The 13,459-nt window shown below is 38.0% G+C and overlaps 1 protein-coding gene across 1 annotated transcript in view; it reads left to right on the forward strand.

Annotated features, from left to right (window-relative positions):
• Positions 1–1,761: 1,761 nt before the first annotated feature.
• THSD7A (thrombospondin type 1 domain containing 7A) overlaps positions 1,762–13,459 on the forward strand; it is a gene marked incomplete at its 5' end in the record, with an annotated part of 192,260 nt that continues 180,562 nt past the window's right edge. The window contains 2 exons of the mRNA XM_084209618.1: positions 1,762–1,769; positions 7,023–7,432. Coding sequence (XP_084065744.1) covers positions 1,762–1,769; positions 7,023–7,432 — 418 coding nt within the window. The remainder of the gene's footprint in view (positions 1,770–7,022; positions 7,433–13,459) is intronic.

Raw genomic sequence — 13,459 nt, forward strand, 5'->3', positions numbered from 1 at the left:
AACTAATTTGAGAATTGATAACAGAATGTTTGAATGATTTATGGCCTGAAAAAGAAGACCAATGTTTCCCTCCTTGAAAATGGAAATTGGCTTGTCAGACATTTAGATGAAGAATGATCAATCAATAGGATTTTAATAAGGAAAAGCTTTAAAATTGACTGAAGGTGGCTTTTGTTTAAGGTGATTTGGTATGTGCATATTACTGAGCTCTCCCTGGAGAGGATTTTCAAAGGCAATAATGGGCACTGATTTTCTTCGTTTATTTCATTCTCTATCTGTTCCCCTTTTGCCAGGGATTTCAGTACTTACCTCTCCATTGTGTCTCCCTGCCTGCTCTTCAGGTCCTGTGAATAATTTTACTTATTTGCATTTAAAATTATGAGTTTTAACCACTAATTTTCTCCAGTGAGCCTGTTGTCTAGACAAACATTTATTTTCAGTCTAAGTTCATGCTAGACATGGGGGCTAGCTGGTCCCATTGATTTTAGGAACACAAATTTCAAAAGTACGTGCAGGCACTGGAGGAACAGATTTGACTTGGAAAGATCTATTAAAATACTGTATTTTGGTTACCTTTTGGAAAATCTAGTATAATGGGCTTGGAGTTAAAAAGTAAATGGCAGTTATGGTCAACTGGGTTGGTTTGTTTTGTCCATTAGTGAAGTCTCTATTGGGCCTTCTGAAACTGAAGTAACTAAAGTTAGATTAAAAAGGCTCCATTCTGTGTGCAGTCTGATTCACATACCTATACAAACTGTAGATCCACAACAAATGCATTAAAAGAGTAAACAGTATATAGCACACCCACACAAATTCTGGTTGTCACAACTTCCTTGCAGTCTTTTTTTTTCCCTCCAGTTAGGTTTCTTATCCTGATTTCAGCCTGTTTTCTTGGCTCTTCCTCCCACTATTTTCCAAGCTTTCTGTCCTAGAGGCCACTATTATGTTCCACTTTTGTACCCAATCTTATTTTGTTTCCCCTCAGCACTCTGTTAGCAATTGCATACTGGGATCACGATTACAGAGGAGGTTCTAGGTTGTGCAGGCTTCTCTTTGAAGGTTGTGATGGGAAGAGCACACTGATCATTCCCGTCACAAATGAAGTTTAGTTTTTTCCCCAAAAAAGGGGTTACCAAAAGTTTTTAAGTGAAAGTTTCACCATTTTCCTCATGCATTTTTTTCCTTTTTTATTAAGGCAGAAAAAGTCATGGAGCCAGTTTTGATCTTCCCAGCCAGTTCTCATCTTTGGATAGGATCTTCTTCATGTGGTTGGCATTGAAGCCAATGTAATCTGGGTAGAAAGGACAATGTTTATTCACAGTTGAAAGCCAGAAAGTAAAATTAGGCAGTTTAATCTGACCTTTTTCAGTTCTTGCACCATTGCATTTCACCATGATATTGATCTATTTAGCCCAGTAGCCTTTGATTACATTACCGAGTCAAAACTAACGTTTTTCTTGTAAACAAAGACGGTAAATAGAGTTTTTCATCATGTATCTTGATCCAAAGCTGGGTGTCCTCCTTGATAAATTCATTGATTTCTTACTTGAATTCTTCTAGCTTGATCTCCCAGCAAGCAGTTCTAGACATACTGGCTGTACCTCAGCACGCTCTCCTTACAAAGAATGCTTGCTTTCTGTATTTCATGCCAAGGATGTTGATTTTGTTGCCTACATTATTATTAAGGGGTTTTTTTGCAATTGAAAAACCCACCCTGTACCTATACCAATGGCTATGAATGTGTCCAGAATGGCTATGAAAATGTCGAGGTATGAAATAGATTAAAAACCAAAAAAACATCACCCTTCCTCCCCCAGAATAATGAAACAATAAAACAAAAACCTTAAAAAATATATATCAGAATATATATAAGAATTTTTAACTTAATAAAAGCAAAGAATTTATAAAATCAGAATTAGATTAGGAGATGTTTCTAATCATTCCTGTAAATAGAATCTTCAATAATTTTTCAAAAATAACTTTTTCTTGTGGCAATTTTTTGTAGTAATCAGGAAGCGCTGAAGAGTTTATATGTGCATTATTAATATACTCCAGTCTCTTTGTACATGTAATGCTTTCTTACTTTTCTGACATTTATACATATGACTCTTTGAGTTCATAATTTGTTCTCCAAATCCATGATCTAAAAGAATCAAACAAATTTAGCAGGCATCGTGACGTTTGCAAAAACAGTTATTCTGGGAAGACCATAAATAATTGTACTACTTGTATGAAAGAGGCTGGGTTGCTTTGTTGCAACTTGTTTCTTTAATGCTTTTGTTTCTTTATTTTAAAAATTGCAAGTTTATAAAGGGGATGTGGCAAAAAACCCCTGAAGGGGTGAAATCAAGGCCTCTTACCTGTTGTGAAAGCAAAATAGAAATTTCTAATAGCATACTATGACATGGTCGAGTGTGACACCTAGAGGCCATATGTTTAGGATTCCTAAAGAATAATTTCAGCTGCAATTTTGGGGTTAAAAAGTGGAGCAGGCATATTTTGAAAAATTAACATAATTTTTTTTTTCAGATTTTTTGTGTGTAGCATGTTTTTGTGGCTTCCCTGACTAGGATCCCTAATATTGATATGAATAAAAATAAGAGACTGCCTCTGAATCTGATAAAGAGTTCTTAATGCTGTGCGGCAAAGATTAAAAGACCCCTGTGCAGCTTATTCCAGCCTGAAGTACTCAATAACTAACAAAATTCTTGCAGGTCCCATCTGAAGAGAATGATTATAATATGCTTGTCACCATAGTGAAATACCTTCATGAGTGTCAGGCTCTCACACCATGCAGAACTAGAATTTAGGCCTGTAAGTTTGTCAAGGAATGAAGAGAACAAAATCTTCTTTTAACTGTTATGTGAATTATTTAGATCAGGGATATTACAAGGAAATATGCATGTAAGGGAACACACTGCACCTTCCTCACTTCTCTAAAAGTTAGGGGGGCAACCATGCCACTGCATCCCATGAAATGGATATATCCAAGGACATCCTACCTCATACGGCAACAGCACCAGATCAGCATGGTACAAATTCAGAATACTTATCAGAAATATTTGTGACTCTGTTATCCAGTGGGCATTGGCTGTAATAAACTCATTATAACCTTAGAGCTAAATGAATAGGAGATAGGTGACTTAGTTGTTTTTGGCAATATTTGTTATTTTTATACCTAAAAGAGGGGGAAAGGTCTGGGAGATCAATCAAAACTAGCACAGTTCAGATGAAGAGGGCTTTCACTTTACTACACAAGAAATAAAGTATTTTTCACTCTCTAGAATTTGGCCCTTCTAGTACTCATTCTGGAGGGTTTTTTGTACTAGTCTAGTACTCATGCAGCACAGAGGGTTTAGTGGGGTGCCGCTTTAGAGTTTATAAAGCATCTTCCATAGATTACAAAAATTAACTGAAATTTCTCTAAAGGTTTCTGGCTTGACCAGTCTGAAATGGAAGGCAGATGAAAGTGATGCTGAACACTGCTCTTTGTTGTGTATTGCTTACTCTAGCAACAAATGTGTGTATATATATTTAGTAGTCTTTGTGTGCTTTTTGGCCTTACTATGTGTAGAAATACAACATCATCAGGATATAAGGTAATATGATCCTGAAGCTTTGATTCATGGCTTTTCATAAAGAGAAGGGTGTGACTGCCTGCTAGCAGAGGAATACTGCCAGGTGGATTCTATATTGAAATATGTATCTTATCATTTCCCTCTCCAAAAAATAAGAGGTATTTCATGCTTACTTTGTTGTCCTCTAACTCTTTAATGCTAGGAAATGTGAGCAAAGTTATTGGAATATTTCATGACTAACATGTTGTCATTTTGATAAAGGTCTTTGATGTTAGTCATACTTTTTGAAGAAAAATGAAAAGGTGCTAAGTTGCCAATGATTTGTTTGAGTAGTTTACAGACTTCTTGTAGCTGCTTTGCCTCAAATAAAATAATAGGATTATTTAGTTTGGAAAAGATGTTTCAGATCTTGGAGTTCAGTAACTGACCTATCTCTGCCTAGTCCACCACTAAACCATAACTCCAAGTGCCACCTCTACATCTAAATATATAATTCTGTCTCTTGAGGCTCACGTGTTGGTGCTTTAAGGAGCAACAATTGCACTATTAAGTTTGTGATATGCTTACTAATGTCAATTGTAGTTTATTTTCATGCTTTTTCTAGAGGCTTCTTCTCAGAAATACTTAGCCATTTATTTGGGAATGTCTAAGCCATGAACAACTGATAAATTATGATTGTTAAGTATATATTAGAAGATTGCCAGTAGGCTGGAAATAGTGCATTGTTTACTGGAGGGAGGTCCCACGTTCACTGTAGCAAATAGAAGAGGATAATAAGGCATCAGGTACACTGGAAATGGCTAACAACAGCATTCCCAGAAAGGCAGCTGTCAGTAACTGAAACTGAAAATCAGGATATATTCCCTCTTGTTTGAGAAGTCCTGCAGTTAGATTGGTGAGATTGTCATTGGTGTTTGTCTTCAGGCACCAGCCTACTCTTTGGCCTGGGGAATCACTGCCCTTTCCCTATCCTGAGTAATAGATGAGTGCATGTAAGGCATAAGCAACTGAGTGGGTCCCAAAACCAGCTCTTCAGAAATTCTGTTTTTTTCCAGACACACAAATACTTTTTGCATAATAAATATTCCTTCCATTTTGTCTCTGTGACCTATTTCTGAACAGTTTTAATTCATTATATCTTCTGACAAAAAATAAAGTGGAATTATTATTTTGTGGTTCATTGATTTTGTGACTGATAAAATGGTAAAACCATAAAAAGCAGTGTGAAAATATTTTACTTTGATAATCTATATTTTAATGGTTTTGAAATGTGCAGTTCTGTAGTTGCACAAATATGAGAAAATACTTGAGTGTTTGTGTACATGTGCTTACCCTCTCTCATGATGCTGCTTTGTTCTGCTGTCAAAACCCACTTTGATTCATTGTGCCAACTACATGGATGATCTGTTCCCTGATGATGTTTCCAGATGATCTGAGTCACGTACAAAATATTCTCAGAGGCTTTCTTTATACATTCATTAAAAATTCCAGATAGAATCCATTGTATTTAATAACTCTGAAAAGGGTGCCTTTTCCCCTAGTCTCTCTGTAAACTTGAGTCTTCCTCTCGTGCATAGCTCTGGCTAAAAAGCCAATGTTTACTCTTAATTTTTCCAAGGAATATATAAGCTACATATGTTTTAAGTATGCAAGTCAATAGAGCTATTGTCATAGATTTCCTGAGGTTCTTAAAACTTCTTTAAATGCTTAGATTCTTAATCCTATTTTTCATAAACTGTGAAGCTGCCATTATTTTTATTATGTCAAATATTCTCAAGCCCCTCTGCACAGCCTGTTAAATAATGTGCGTGTGATTAACTTAACCACAGATGTAGCTTTAAAATTGATGAAAATCAATGAACTCAGAAAAAAATTTGGTTTATATCAGTGTTCTCTCTAGCACAAGGCAAAGGCTGAAGAGGAAACCATGCTTTCTAAAGTGAATACAGCATGATGTAGAAGGGAATAAAATGTATCTCCTGAAGTGCTTTTAGCTGAGGGTACAAGTTCTGGATCAGGATGCTATAAATTTGTTAAGATCATGGCTTTCTATGTATCCCTTATCAACCTATAATCTCCTGATTGTTGCCTGTTTTTCAACAGCTGAGGAACAGTAATCCACACTTGCTTATCTCTCTTAATCACAGCCTCATGGTGCTATAGCTCCCTGAGCCTTTAATTCCCTCTTACAGGCGTAACAGAGTGGAAAGTAAACAAAGACGAATTTGCAACCTTCAACATTGCTAATTTGCTCTGATGTCAGAATATTTAAACAGGCAAGGACTTGGGAATTATTTGATCACAACTGATTTTAATCTAATGCATGTGAAAAGGCCGAGTCTGGGAAGGTTGTGCAAAATGACAGGCGTCCCAAGAGAGGTTGACTGAAGGTTTCTTCTTTAAACAACAATAGCTCCATCATTTTTCAACTCTGGGTCCTGTGCTCTTACTGTGTATTTTTCTTTGCATTTTTAATGTAACTTTCTGAATATGATGTTGGTTTTCTTGAAAATTCCTCATTTGCTTCCCAGTTTAGGTGTCAGAAGCCAAATCTTTAGGCTTGTTATAGTGTCTGTTCACTGCTTAGTGGGTGGGAGAGATTAAGATCCCTGTTTAAAAAGCTTTGTCTCTCTCCACGTTTTTGTACCATCTTGACAGCCTAATGTATCCTGCATGCTTTCATATGTAAAATGATTGATAACTTGATCTTCAAATTATTTTAAATTACACAGTTGACGTTTATGCATGTATATATGTGTACATACTTGCTGGATAAGAAAGGATGTTATCTTGTGTTATATATTATGTGCACACTTCATCTACCACAGAGGTGGTGGGCTTCCACATACATACACATTAGCATATACACATATTCATCTTTCCTCAGAGCAGACAGCTGTATGCCATTACCTGAAATAGATTTGATAAATATATGCGAGACAAGGTAGTGTTTTTTATTTTTTTTCTAGATTTTCTTATATTTGCCTTCATATGGTCTTAATTGTCTGTTCAATGCATGTGTAATCACTTATTTTTTTGTTGTTTACAGAATGGTTAATGCAGCGTATATAGTATTACCAGGACAAACGTCTGATGCTCTCTTAATTGTTATGTATTGTTCTGTTTATATTCTGTTCTGGTCGAATGACTTGTGTTTCTGAAGCATGTCTGATGATGATTTCTTCTTTTCTTCTTATGTGTATCATTTGGGATATTCCAGGGAGAGACGTGTCTGGGAAGCCAGCCTTTTGCAGTCACTCTCTGCACTGAGATTACAGCGCCGGGCTATTTGTGTTTCTCCTCATCCCTGTTTCTCTGTCTCTCACTCTCTCCAGCTGGTGTAAATGACTACTGCTGCCTCCCAGAGCAAGATAACCTGCTCAGTCAGCTGGAGCCCCCTGCGGACAGCTGTCTCGCTTTTAGCTGATGGAAAACCGCTATAAGCGCTGAATGGAAGAGCGCGGAGCAGCGACCATACCGGCACGAGGAGCTGCTGCAGCAGCAGCCGGAGCCAGCGCGGACTCTATTGTTCCCCGGTGTTAAACAGCTTTTCCTTTTCTACTGCCATGCACAACGGCGGGAGAGAGGTTTGCGGTCCCTTCCTGCCCGCGAAGAAATTCTGAGGAGGGGCGGCTCGCTGGAGGAAGGTTTGGCGGCGGCGCTGCGGGTTTTGGAGGCGGCTGCTGGAGGCATGGGGCTGAGCGAGGGGAGCGCTGCTCGCTGCCGCGCTCCGGGGCTTGCCGCCGTGCCCGCCCGGTGCGTGGGAGCGCTGCTGCTGCTGCTGCTGCTGGCGAGCTGGGACACTCGGGCACAAAGTGAATTTCAAACTTCATCGGTGTATTTGTGGAAGACTGGTAAGTCAGGGTGCTGTGATAACGCGACAGCAGCGCGTTGAGTTTTTGTTGTAAGTGATAAGCTTTTTGTGTGCTTTGTGTATGTGGAGGGAGAAAGTTAATCTAAATAACTAATGTTTTCTGGCAGGATTATAGGGGGAAAATAGGTCATCTTACAGGATTCCACCATCCAGGCAAATATTGTAATTAAAAAACTCCACATTTCTGAGTCTGTGGCACTGCTACTGGGATCTCTTATATATTTTTAATTCTGTTTAGATGCTCTGTGTTGTACATAAAGGTCAGAGCATTAGTGCCTGTCATCAGTGGGAAGGAACAATTATTACAATTGGAGTCAGCATCGTTAAAAGTGCTCTAAACATACTGAATTTTCACAAAGAAAGATGTGATTCAGCACATCTAATCTCTGTGTCCTGTGCTGACACGTAATATATTCAGTGTGGTAATTGATGGGGAGTTGGGTTTGTTAAATTTAGGTTTATTCCACGGTATATAGGACACGTGAAAGCTAATGATGGATTAGGTGAAATAATCCAAGTGATGCTAGATCTCATAACCAAAGAGCCAAAGGCAAATAGGTTATGTGGATTCAGCACCACAGTAGATGGATAATTTCCCCTACTTTGATCCTAATGAGTTACGTGTCTGTTTTAAAGATTGCATAGTCATAACGGTGTTTCAACCTCAACTCTGCATTGAAAATCAGTGGGGGATTTTCCTGTGTCTATTAATGTATTACATTAATTCATGACTTAAGCAGTGATGAACATGTGCATTTTAGCTGTCTTGATACAGTTGTAGTTCATATGTAAGTAGACTCAAACTCTAATTTAGGAAATTTAAAAATTTCTCACTGGGAAATATTTCACATTGGCTTTGGCAGTTAGCTTCCTTTCCTGTATGTTGCCAGGAACAAAACAATCCAAAAAGTAGTAGATTTGTTTTAACAGCGGTTTTTCATTAAAGGATAATACAATAATAGGAGCGATTGCAAATTAATCATTTGTCTGAAAAATAACTTGGAGCAGACAGTCTCTTTCCTAGATGGAGGGACACTGCTTTCTGCCACAGAAGCGGATCAATTTACAATTACAGTGATATCCTGAATTTTTTAAGAGGCTCCATCTATCCAGCTGCTCAGAGAGGAGATTAAAAGGAAATTCATTTAAACAAGAAGACAAGCTTTCCAATAACACTAGAAAGAGAAATCTGAAGAAGGGAAAATCCTTTGCAACTTTCACTCCTGACTGCAAGATGGGTTACACAATGACAGTGACCTTTTTTCCCCTTTAAACTATTGACAAATTAAAAACAATTTACAGTTCCATTACAGATCTGTAAATGTTCAACAGACACTTAAAAAGAGATGATATATATGCACAATTTATGGAAAGGCACAGTAATAATATAACATTTTCATAAAGCATTTCACATTTACCCTAAGTTGCTAGGCATCAGCAGAATAAACTCTCCAGCATTTTATTATGTCTCCACTTAACAGTGTAATGGATTGTATTTAAAAACATTAAAACAGTAACATAGTTTGAGGATAATAATTCTGGTGAACTACTACTTAAGAACACGTGCAATCAGTTTGCTATGGACTTAACTCCACTTTGCACATAGTACACGTGCTCTGAAGTCATGTCAGTTAAACCAGCACCAAGGAAACTGTCTTGGCTTTTGTCTTCTCCCCCTTCCTGGCAAAGGCTGCTCTTAAGAAACTTTTGTGTAGGACAGGTATGATCCAATTACTTTGCCTGATGAAGAGCTAGCTCTTCCCTTCATCTTTTCTTCTGTGACACCTCTTGCCTGTTTTGCCTACAGTAAGAAATATTGCAGCCATAACGTCAGTGATGAAATGGAAACACAATGAAACACAAGTAATGAAAAACAAGAGTGGCTCTTTTCAGATGATGAAAGGCAAGATGCAGTGAATAGGACACTGCATATGTGTTTGGCTCCAAATTAGATTTTTGCGCTCTTTTTCTTAGCTGCGTATTGAATTCTTTTGTTTTCCCTCCCTCCAGTGATGGGAGGATCTAGGAAGTGAACTGGAAGAATTGCTGGTCAGTGGTCTGAAGTGACATGTAGTATGGGATGTACAGAGTTCAGCTGAAGTATCAGAGAGAAAAACAAAACTGAACAGTAGTGAGCTCATGCACTTCAGATGACATCTTCCTTCTTCTGTGAATGAGAGAGGTCAGGACAATGTGGCTGAGACTTTGTCAAGGCAATTAGCTTGATTATAGGCCTTTGGGACCTCTTATGTCCATTTTTTGAGAACCATGCTATTTTTGTATTGAATTTAGTCTGTCATCAGCTTTTCTAAGTGCCGTTGATGACTTGCATCTCTCTTGTTTTTATTTCTAAAGGTTTTTGAAATAATGTCTACTCTGTGTCTTCTATACTGCTTTACTGCATTATTGTCAAGGGCATCCTTAAGAAAACATAATCTGCAATGATTATGAGGTTTGAGTTGAGGCATGCTTTGTTTTATGTAATAATAGTTTCCTTTTTTTGTTTTCTTATTTTTATGGGGTTTGAAGGTTTTTTGTTGTTGTTGTTGTTTTGTTGGAAAGAGGGGAGGAGTGTTCTAATTCAAATTTCAAGTGTTTGCTTGCAATCCATGAAAAGCTCTCAGAGGACTTGATTTCCTGTTTACTACCATCCTCCTGTCTGCTACCATAAAAAATCTGAGGTTATTGCAATACTCATTGGGGGTTTAGTTGTCTTTGGTTCAACATATACAATGTTGTGAATAATCTGCTTTGAGCAGGGAGGTTGAGCTAAAAGTTATCTCTAGAAATCCCTTTATTCTCCACCCATCCTGTGATATGGGTGCCATCACTGAGTAATTTTTACTTCTCCAGCTGAAACTGCTTTGAAATTTTGGCTTGTGAGAGTGGTTATTTGGTATTCTGGTGTGTTTAATGGACCTTCAGAGTTTTGAATGGCATTTAAATAAGCATAGTTGATTATAGCTTCAAGTGATTAAACTAGGTTTCTCACCAAAGTTTCTCATTCCATTCTGTGCAGACCTGGAGTATGAATTTTATTCGGTTACAAATACACAGCTGCTTCATTTTGTGTGGACACTGGGAAAGCCATCTTTGCTTTTTAACATAAACTAAAGAAAAGTGTTGAAACAGCAAGATTCCCAGAGCTGAGTCATGGTGTGGGTCTGGTTGATGATCTGAGCTAGACAGCAGCATCTTTTAGCCACTCATGGAAGAGAAGTTGTGAAACTGGGGACTTGTGATTATATTGGTGTGGGGCTGACACAGACTGCCAAGTGTTGAACTGTTTATGTTGAAAAGATGTTTAGTGGCATGTTTTGTTCATGAGTAATTTCCTTTCTCCGATTTAACTGATTTCATTTGCAATGAGCAGTTGTTTGCTTCAAGTTCTACGCTGCTACACGAAACTTCTGTGAGTTTCTCAAATGCCATTTTTATTCTACCTTAACTTTGCTTTAGAATTTTTCTGGATATTATTGAGTTTAATCTGAAGGGGAGTTGTCAAGACTGGAAGAAGGCTCTTCTCAGTGTTGCCAAGGAATAAAACAAGAGGCAATGGGCAGAAACTGATGCACAGTTTCATCTGAATATGAGGAGGAATTTCTTTACTGTGCAGGTGACCCTACCCTGTAACAGACTGTCCAGAGGGGCTGTGAAGTCTCCCTCACTGGAGGTATTCAAGAACTGTCTGGATGCAATCCCATTCTGTGTGCTCTGGGATGACCCTCTTTAGGTGGGGAGGTTGGACCAGATGACCCACTGTGGTCCCTTCTAGCCTCACCCATTCTGTGATTTTCATATTCAAAGACACTTTATGATCTTGTGGTACCGCCCACCATGGGCTAAGATGTTGTTCTGTCTGTAAGTTTTGCATGGAACAATGACTGGTGATTGCAAAAGGAAGACACCCATGAAGTTTTCACTTTTTTCACTTTACATCAAGATGCATATTTTTCTTAGTCTGTCATGTCATCATGCAGGACACATATTTACCATTCCTTTACACAACTGACTAAGCATAGCTGCTTCTTGCCCCATCAGAAGCCTCTTTTACTTCTTTCTACCCTCTCCTTCATATATTTTTGTTAAATGAATTCACATGCTGATCTGTGATGTGCTGTCAGTTTTGGGTGTAATGCCTGCCTACAGTTACTACGATATATATAGAGAGATATATATATATAGATAAATAGATATAGATATATAAATATATGTTATGTGCTAATTAATTACTGAAGAATGCACAAAATCAGCAAGGTTTGATCTCATTAAAATTGCATCTTCCAACAGCTTCAAGTAGTGCACATTACACCTTTGAAGTGGAAAATGCAGCATTGGATTAATATCTCTGTAACAAAAGAAGTTGTAAGAAAAAAAAAATCCAGGAGGCAGTGCCTTTTCTATTATTATTTGTTTTAAAGACTTGATCAGATCTCAATGCAGATAGATGTGGCTCTGCAGAATTGTTTCAAGTGTCTGCAACTGTTGATACGGAGACTTGGTCTTTGGTGTAGCAATTGCAGTTGGATGTTTTCCTTTCTTTTTAACAAGGGTAGAACTTGAAATGGGCTTTTTCTGGATAACAGTGCTGTTTTTAATTTTAAGTGGAAAGAGGAAAAAGGCATTGTTTCCTGAAGAGAACAATTTAGTATCTGTATTTTCCTGCTTATGTTGTGTCTTCTAGATGAGAATTGGTCCTTAGATGATAACTTGTTCAACCTTTGATGCAGTCAAGAATTAGAAGAAAGAAAATAATATGTGTGTAGGCAACATACAGAATATCATTGGTACTTTTGGAGTAGTGGAGGCCTGGAGTGAAACCAGAGGGCCAGGTGGTTTCCACTGGGGCCAGAGGGGTGTTGCAAACTCTGCAGGCAAGAGCTCTTTTTAATTGCTTTTTGTTCTTTTTCAGGCAACAGCATCTGAATATGATTTATTCTTGTTCCATTGCCTTGGCAAGAGGGCCTCCTAGTTCCATAGTCTATAAACAAATGTTTTCTGTTTCAAGGTGTTACTTTGAGATCTTGTAACCAAATCACCCTTCACTGCTTGATATGAACTTGGGTCTCTTCTGATTTTCAGCCTCTTGGTTTCCTACTTTCCCACAGAGAGCAACAAATACCACATCTGTACCATTGCATCCCTGTTAGGTTTCACATTCTAAAGGCCAAATCTAGTTTAAAAGTAGTTTGGTTCCAAAAGTGGAATTTTCAACAGTTCTGCAATTCCTCTTCTAACATCTTTCTTGCTTAAAATTCATAAAATCACAGAATAAAAAGTCTATTTTATTTTCCCTGTGTATGACCCTAGGACTGTCCTATTTTCAGTGTACTGAGTGTTCCTATCTCATATTAATGCCTGAGGAGGACAGAAGTCCTTCCTAGGACTGGCAATCCAGCAGGCATTTCAAAATGTACCTAAATACACACTGACAGGAATGATCAGAAGGGAAGAGGGAGAGAGAAAAATTACCTAACCAAACCTCTGTTTAAAGCAATTTCAAGGGCTGTGCCATCTTGTTGGAGCTGTTCCATTACATAAGTGAAACCCCCATTTGTTCCAGTACTTTGTTTTTGGGGGAGAGAGGGTTTTTTTTTTGTTGTTGTTGTTTGCTTGGTTTTTTTTTTTTTTTTTTGTTTTGTTTTGTTTTGTTTTTAAAATCTGAGTAAAGACTCCTTGCAGTAATTGTACCTTGAGACTGAAGACAGATAAGCCTGTGTCAGTAACGAGGAAACTCCTGATTTTAAAGAGATTATGAAGAAGTGATCTGAGGAGGAGGATTGGATGCTAAGGAAAATGCTAAATGAGAAAAAGATGTTTTATCTTGAGGCCTAACTGTCAGGAAGGGAATTCACATATGATGATGAAAGAGGGCAGTGAGGACTTCTTCAAGGGAAAATAAAGCCCTACTTATGGCATGGTGAACTTCAGCTGGTGCCTGCATATCCTTGAGAAGAGAGGTCTGTCAAGACTTTTAAACTGTCATTGACTGTAAAAGGTGTTTTTG

The sequence above is a fragment of the Fringilla coelebs genome (genome assembly GCF_963513975.1).
Source record: "Fringilla coelebs genome assembly, chromosome: 1".
Classification (NCBI taxonomy): Eukaryota; Metazoa; Chordata; class Aves; order Passeriformes; family Fringillidae; genus Fringilla; species Fringilla coelebs.